Source organism: Zea mays, chromosome 2, assembly GCF_902167145.1.
Source record: "Zea mays cultivar B73 chromosome 2, Zm-B73-REFERENCE-NAM-5.0, whole genome shotgun sequence".
In the NCBI taxonomy this organism is placed as follows: domain Eukaryota; kingdom Viridiplantae; phylum Streptophyta; class Magnoliopsida; order Poales; family Poaceae; genus Zea; species Zea mays.
In genome coordinates, this window is record NC_050097.1 from 191,933,119 (window position 1) to 191,941,562 (window position 8,444).

Below are 8,444 nucleotides of genomic sequence, written 5' to 3' on the forward strand. Positions count from 1 at the left end.
TCATCAATGAGATGGCAAATGTTAAGTATGCTAAGTTCCAAAAATATTGGGAAAATCCTAATATTGTGTTGCTCATAGCTGCTGTTCTAGATCCATCAATGAAGACCGAATTTGTCAAGTTCTATTTCTACACAATTGGTGATAATGTTGATGTGAAGATGAGGGAGCTCAAAAGGTACTTGAAGAAATATTACCTAGAGTATGAGAAAATCATGAGGAGTCATAGTTTGCCCGTCTTTATTCCTCATGAGGATTAGATGAGAAGTGAGACTTTTACCTCATAGTTTGTCCTATGCGGTAAAAGAAGGGTGGAACATGCATTTGCTCAATTTGCAACTCAAAATATGGATGCCCGTCCAGAGCGAACAGAAATGGATACTTATTTGGAGGACCCTAGGGTCCTTGTCAAGCCAGATGAAAACTTCAATGTTTTAGGATGGTGGAAGAAAAACTTAGATGCCTATCCAATATTGTCTTTAATGGCTAGAGATTTTTTGGCTATTCCTGTGAGTACAGTATCCTCAGAATCTGCATTTAGTGCAGCTGGTAGAATTCTTGGAAAAAATAGGACATCACTATCTCCCGAAACACTTGAAGCTTTAGTTTGTGCCAAAGACTGGTTGATTGGATTCAATGATGAAGAAGGTAAATTATCATATAAAAGTAGACTTTGCTTCTATCTTATCTTTACATCGCCAACAATGAACTACATGACAATGACTTGAATTATCTACATTAATTCATGTAGGTGAACCAATGACAGGAAAGCGAATGTTTGATTTGGATGATGAAGAGGATGATTGGGAAATTTGATGTAGGTAAAACAATAATTTTTCATTTTCTTAATCACCAAAGTTTCATCTCTTTAGAAACATTTTCACTGTTGGAGCAGCAAGACTGCAACAGTGCAGTAATTCAGATTAAGTAATTGGATTAGTAATTGCAAGTAGCTCACCACCGTTTCTTTAATACAAACTCAATTTTATGATTCACCCTCAGTTTGATATAGATATATGTTCTTATATATTTATGTTCATATAAGCTGGTGACTTTATCTTATCACTTTTTGTTACCTTTTTGTATCGCAAGCAGAAGGACTTGAGCCTGTCAAGCCTGTCTTCGAGAGAAGATGGATCAATTGCAAAGGTGATGCAAAGCCAATCCTTGTATTCGACAGCACATCCTAGCAATTTATTTGTAGCAAGTTAAGCTTCTCATTCTGTGTTTTAGGTGGATCCTCATTGGCTGCTGTCCACTCTGCAATTTTGATTTCTGAAGTATATAACCACTCGTGATCACTGATAGAATTCTGTAAGGGAATGAGATTCTGTGTCACTCGTGATCACTCTGCAATTTTGGAGCAGTATCTGTAAGGGAATGAGATGCTGACAGAATCTAAGTCTTAAACTTTTTATTACTACCGTTTTGTTTACTTTTTTTGGTTTTAGGTAGGAATTATCTTGGAAATATTTCTACTTTTGTGCCTATGCATGATAGTAGCAGGCATAGTATCGCTGTCGCCCTCTATAACTCTGTTCTGAGCTGTCGCTGGAATGATGTAACCACCGATGCCCTATTCTGAGTTGCCGCTGAAATTCCATGTCATTTCTACTACTAATTAGTTGTGTGGCCATGTATGTGTGAGCCCATGGATTATACTAATTCAATTAGCTAGTGGTGGTGCTTGCATGTTTGTGGGGGCCCTTGGATTGCTAATGTAATATTGCCTTGGATTTTGAAAGGATCGGGGCAGATTTGGGTGGCAAAGGCTTTAAAATCAGTTTGGATTGAGCTACACCAAATTAGTTTGGATTCAAGTAGGGCTGGATCTACTCCTTAGTATTCTAGGATTGAAGTGGGGTTAGGGCCGGATTGTGACCCATTCCCAGGCCTAACTGCAATATGGCCAGCTCCAACTCCAATCCATAATCACTGAGGCCCAGCCCATGTAAGGAAAACCTAACGACCTGACCCGTCTCGCCTGGCGCCTGCTCTCTCCCAAGCGGCCAGCCGCACGCCCGCACGGCACCACAGTATCACACGCCGCCACGCGCCCACGCCGGAGTCCGGACGCCGCCAGCCGCACACCACACGCCGACGCCGGCGACGCGTCTCGCTCTCGCCTGCTCTCTCCCTGTCTCCGAGCCGGCCGGCCGCACCAGGCACCACACGCGGCACGCCGGACGCGGACGCCGCCATCCGCCCATCCGCCATCCCTCCACTGCTCGTCCTCCAGACCTCCACTGCTCGCCCATCCGGCCATCCGCGGTCCGCCCATCCCATCTGTGGCTCCTTCCAGCCTCTGCTAGCTCCCAGCCGTGTTATACTCCCTGCATGGCTGCATATCAATTCATGTTCTTCTATGCTAGCTCCCAGCCGTGTTATGCGCTAGCTGCTAGCTGCCTAGCTCCCAGCCGTGTTAGTTGACAGATTCATGTTCTTCTATATGTATTTATTTATACTCCCTGCATATCAATTCATGTTTTTCTATATGTATTTATTTATCCAAAACTGACTTATTTTTGTGTATTAATAGGATGAAGACACACTAGAATTTTCTAAGAATAATGAAGATGTAGCAAGTGGCTCCTCTCCATGAGCAATATGTCTTATGTTTGTTGACAGATGAGCCTTGGTTGTAATAGTCTATGCATGCTAAGTGATCCAGATGTGAGCAAGTGATTATGAATATGTGTTTTAAACTTTATATTGTGTCATGTGTGCTAGTAGACTTATATGGCTTCTTATGTTAGCCAAGAACCTAAGACTTATCACTTATGTGCTACATTAAACTATGTGTGCTCCGAATTTATATGGCTTTTATCTATGTTTAATTAAGACTTGTGTTTACAATTTTTTATATTTGTTTTTAAGTTTTGAATATATGTTTTTATGGTGTGATTTTACCGAACAAAAATACCAGTTCCCGTCCGATTTCGGCTTTAACCCGATTGGATCGTATCGGTTTTCGATTACCGTATTTATCCCGTTCGTTTTCGTTACCGATATATCCCGTTTTCGTTTTCGTCCCGCAAGTTAAATATGAAAATGAAAACGGTAGAGGTATTTTACCGACCGTTCCCGACCGTTTTCATCCCTAATCACCGGCGTGTAGTCTAAGTAGCCCGCCGAGCCGAGGCGCCGACTACCTTGACTCTCCGACCTTACCCACTGCTTTCGTGCAAACATTATTTCGCTGTGAGTAGCGCGAGCGCCTACACACTAGTACACTGGAATCAATCAAGACAAGTGGATGAGCGCGCGGCACCAAATTAAGTCGGCACCAGCTGTAGGGCAAAGAAGAGGAAGAAAAATGCAAACCTGACTGCACGGCCACTGAAAAACCGACGAGTCAACGGATCAGGTCAAAAGGCCACTGGAATGTTTCTTCTCCACTGAAAACCATTGACCTCTACTACCCCTTTCTGCGCAGGTAACGTACTACCTACTGCCGTACTAATGCTATCTGGATGCAGACATGATCTTTGGTTAGCTTTCTGCGCCAGGCACAGTAACCGAGGCAGACATTATACTCATCGTCTGTCCCGAATTTTTTATATTTTAGCCTTTCCTCGGAAAAAAATTCACATTTGGATCTTAGAAAATTTTAATGTCATTTTTGGACCCTTTGCTCGGCGCCATAGCCAATGGCGCCGAGGTAACACAGCTTGGCGCCATAGGCTATGGCGCCGAGGTGCGTGCTACGCTGGCCCAACCTGAACGACGTGGCGCCAACGTGGTACCGAGCTCGGCGCCAAGATCTATGGCGCCGAGCTCGGATATGTAACAGCAAAGTATGTCTAGCTCAGTCGGTAGAGTGCAAGACTTTTAACTTTGAGGTTGTGGGTTCAAGCTCCATCGTGGACGTATTTTTTTTATCACTAATTTGTTTTTTTGTTGTCTATATTTTTCGTTTATGTCGCTGATTTGTCCATCCAGATTTATTTTCCATCTAGTTTTTTTTTGTTTTTGTGACCGATTTATTTATTCATGTAGATATTTTTTGTTTTTGTTTTTGTTTATTCAAACTGCGTGACGCAAGTACCATGCACATAAGTAACCCACCCTATGGAAATACAAAGTACTTTATAAAATCATCAAGTCACTGTTTATTTATACCTTGTATATTTATATTTTGGACTCTAATTATAATCTTTTTGTTTATTAAGTATATTTATATTTTGGACTCTAAAACTCCAATAATCTAATGTATTCGAAATTATACTTTTTAATATTAATTAAAATTTATCATTGTACATCACTACTAATGTAAGATTAACACAATCATTTGTTTATGATATAAATATTTTTAACATTTTAAATGGTGTACTTCAGTTTTTAGTATATTATTTAATGTTTAAAATCACTTGTAATTAGCGAGAGGACGGAATCAAGCTTAAGCATGTGGGGTTTACAATGCACCAAGGGCCAGACGGATTATTCAGTACTATTAAACAAAATGTAATAAACAAATCAGTCGCAAAAGCAAAAACAAATTAAGATGAGAAATAAATTTGGACGGACAAATCAGCGGCATAAACGAAAAAAAGCACGATGCACCATAGCTAAACCGGTGGCCGCTAACCAATGTAAGTACGTTTCCTTAAGCTTAGTAAACGAAAAAAATATGGACGGATAAACAAATCAGTCACAAAAACAAAAAATCTGGATAAGAAATAAATTTAGACGGACAAATCAGCGACATAAACGAAAAATCTGGACAACAAAAAAAATCAGTGTCAAAGACAAAAAAAAAGTATGAAAACATGCCTATCATGGGGCTTGAACCCACAACCACAAGGTTAAAAGCCTTGAGCTCTACCAACTGAGCTAGATAAGTTTTGTGTACATAACAGAGCTCGGCGCCAAGATCTATGGCGCCGAGCTCGGTTCCATGTCGGTGCCACGTCGGTGCCACGACGTCCGTTTGTGCCAGCGTAACACGCACCTCGGCGCCATAGCCTATGGCGCCGAGCTGTGTTACCTTGGCGCCATTGGCTATGGCGCCGAGCAAAGGGTTCAAAAATGACATTAAAATTTTTTAAGGTCCAAACGTGAATTTTTTTCCAAAAAAGGGCTAAAATATAAAAAATTCGGTCGTCTGATACTGGCAACGGACGGGTCCACGATATCGGCCAACAAGTCCCGCTTCTTCTGACCAAGGTTGATCGATCCAGTCTCAGCAGCCACAGACTTGTTTTCGGAAAGATATCACAGACCGTTCCGAAGCGGCTTGCCAGCTCTCACACGTTGAACACTCTGGTACTCCACTCCACTCCACTCCACTCCACTTCATATTAGGGCATGTACAGTGGTGTTTAATGTGGAGGCTCTTAAGGTGTTTAAGGGGTGTATTTGCAAAAAAATCTTAGAGCCGTCTCTCCGTGAAGAGACGCCTCTGGCTCGTAAACCAAGTAGTAACAGACGCTTCACTTTCTATTATACGAATTTGTCGTCTGTTCTATCGATCTGCTGTTGTACAAATGCATTTAATTCTGTATTTATTAGTAGACTACATTTATAGACATTCTATTGTATAATAGAGTCTCTTAGTTGTCTCTTGTGCTTGGAGAACCGTTTTGGTGTCTCTCCACTGTAAGCGTAGCATCCGCCGAAGTCTGAATTCACTTCATTTATTGCTCGCGAGATCTGTACAGTACTCCACCCCTCAAGGAAACGAGAGAGAACCATGAAGCCACCGCCCCATTCTTCGCGCAACAGCAGAACCGCCAGTCGGCTAGCCACCCCACCACCATTCGGTCCAGCGCTCGTGATCATCGTCCTCTCGCTGCTGGCCTCTCTCGCCAGGCCATGCAGCGAGCGGGACAAGGCCTCCTTGCTCCAGTTCGTGGCCGAGCTCGCCCACGACGGCGGGCTCGCCGGCTCGTGGAAGAGCGGCAGCACGGAGGAGGACTGTTGCAGATGGGAGGGCGTCGCCTGCGGTCCGGACCGGACGGTGACCGGCGTCTTCCTGCCGTCCAGAGGCCTTCAGGGCCGCGTCTCACCGTCTCTCGCCAACCTCGCCGGCCTCGTGAGCCTCAACCTGTCCAACAACTTGCTCTCCGGAGGCCTACCGCCGGGCCTCTTGGCCTCCGGCAGCGTCGTCGTGCTTGACGTCAGCTTCAACATGCTCAGCGGGGACTTCGGTCACCACCAGCCTTCGTCCCGGTGGCCTGCTCTGCAGGTACTCAACATCTCGAGCAACTTGTTCTCAGGGCTGTTCCCGTCCACCATCTGGGAGGCGGCGGAGAGTCTGGTTGCGCTCAACGCTAGCAACAACAGCTTCAGCGGCCAGATACCAGCTAGCAGCCTATGTGCCAGCGCCAGCGCGCCGTCCTTGGCCTCGCTTCATCTCAGCTACAACCAGTTCAGCGGACGGATCCCTTCGGGTCTCAGTAATTGCTCCTTGCTCAAGTCTCTCGACGCTGGGAACAACGACCTAACTGGCACTCTTCCTGATGAGCTCTTCACCCTTACCCTGCTGGAGCACTTGTCTTTACCTAACAATCAGCTGGAAGGGTCAATCGGTGGCATAAGCGAGCTCAGAAACCTGGTGGTCCTTGATCTTGGAGGGAACAGTTTCAGTGCCAGCATCCCTGAGTCCATAGGCAAACTCGAGAGGTTAGAGGAGCTCCATCTGGACGACAACAGCATGTCCGGTGAGCTCCCGTCTACTCTAAGCAACTGCACAAGTCTCGTGGTCGTTGACCTCAGGAATAACAGCTTCAGTGGAGAACTCAGCAACGTCAATTTCTCCAAGCTACCCAATCTAAAAACCTTGGATCTTTTGCGGAACAACTTCAGTGGCACAATCCCACTAAGCATCTACACATGCCGCAAACTGACAGCACTGCGGCTCTCTTCGAATAGGTTCCACGGCCAGTTGTCGGAAAGAATCGGCAATCTCAAGTCCCTCACGTTTCTGTCCCTTGTTAACAACTCCATTTCAAACATCACAGGAGCGCTCCAGACCCTAGGGAGGTGCAGCAGCCTGACCACCTTGTTTATTGGGCACAACTTCTTGAACGAGGCCATGCCAGATGACGATAGAATCGATGGCTTTCAGAAGCTTCAGGTCCTTGCCTTAAACCACTGCTCATTATCTGGAAAAATACCTTCTTGGTTATCGAAGCTCACGAATCTGGAAGTTTTACTTCTGTACGGAAACCAACTAACCGGATCCGTACCAGGCTGGATCAACAGCCTAAAGTTCCTATTCCACATAAATCTATCGAACAACAGTCTTGTTGGGGAAATTCCAACAGCCTTAGTGGATATGCCAATGCTAAAAGCAGACAAGGTAGAACCAAAGGCCTTCGAGCTGCCTGTTTATAAGAGCCAGCAGCGACAATTCCGCATGCCTATATCTTTCTCGACGACACTGAATTTAGGCATGAATAACTTCATCGGCGTGATCCCTGAAGAGATTGGTCAGTTAAAGGCGCTGCTTACACTCTACTTGAGCTACAACGACTTCACTGGACCAATCCCACAGTCGATCTGCAACCTCACAAACCTCGAGTCACTGGATTTGTCTAGCAACCATCTAACAGGCGCGATCCCAACGGCACTAAACAATCTGCATTTCCTTTCTAAGTTTAATGTCTCCGACAACGACCTCGAAGGGCCTATCCCAACCACTGGCCAGCTCAGCACATTTCCAAGCTCTAGCTTCGAGGGCAACCCAAAGCTGTGTGGTCCTATGCTTGCCCGTCATTGTGGTTCCGCAGAAGCACTTGTCTCCACAAAACAGACTGAAGACAAGGTCCTGAAGGTCATCTTTGCAATCGCCTTTGCTGCATTCTTTGGTGTAGGGGTGTTGTATGATCAGACAGTATTATCAAAGTTTTTTTGGCTATAGTGTGCTACCTCAGTACACATGCTGGCTTATGATGGTTTTGGTAATTCAGGTTTTCAGGCAGCTCCAGTCTACAAGGCCTGCTCGAGTTGTTCGTGAAACCAAATTTAGATCATATTCAGATTACCAGAAAATAAGTAACTGGATGAGATTCTAAAAATGTAACCCATGTATGACGGTTTGAACTAAATCACTCTAAATGCATCAGTGCTTCAATCCTGTTGGGGGACCTGTGTAACTTTAATCTCGCGATTTCAGTTTCATGCGAAGCAACACTGCCTAAAAACTGTTGAATTTACTAGCGTAATTCTTCGAGCGATCTTTCAGCGCAGCAAGTAATAGAAATCCCTGGCAAACAAAATACGCCCTTTCCTGCTCTGCACGAAGATTGGCAGGACGTTAGGTATCCAGTACCACAAGAAGAGACAACAACTAATCTTGCTGAATCGGAATATCGGATATTTCATCAGAACACCCCACCAACTTTTTTGCATTGCAGCCACCCGTTATGCGCCCCTATTTTTTTCCAAATCCCACAAACTTTTTGGCAATCAAGAGCACGACGTACCTCGCCGGAGCTTCTGAC

At 44.8% G+C, this 8,444-nt stretch overlaps 1 protein-coding gene and 1 non-coding gene across 2 annotated transcripts; one reads left to right on the forward strand and one right to left on the reverse strand.

Moving 5' to 3' along the window:
- Positions 1-4,767: 4,767 nt before the first annotated feature.
- Positions 4,768-4,840, reverse strand: TRNAK-UUU (transfer RNA lysine (anticodon UUU)). Its single transcript has one exon. It is a non-coding gene; the product is annotated as a tRNA-Lys (tRNA).
- An 837-nt stretch (positions 4,841-5,677) lies between these two features.
- Positions 5,678-7,889, forward strand: LOC100274079 (uncharacterized). The gene has a single exon (NM_001148458.2). It carries the CDS (start codon positions 5,690-5,692, stop codon positions 7,859-7,861), a length of 2,172 nt encoding a protein of 723 aa, NP_001141930.2. The 5' UTR covers positions 5,678-5,689; the 3' UTR covers positions 7,862-7,889.
- Positions 7,890-8,444: the final 555 nt, after the last annotated feature.

Bases quoted from the DNA above. Each gene is read 5' to 3' on its own strand.
- LOC100274079 (NM_001148458.2), top strand. From the start codon at position 5,690: ATGAAGCCACCGCCCCATTCTTCGCGCAACAGCAGAACCGCCAGTCGG.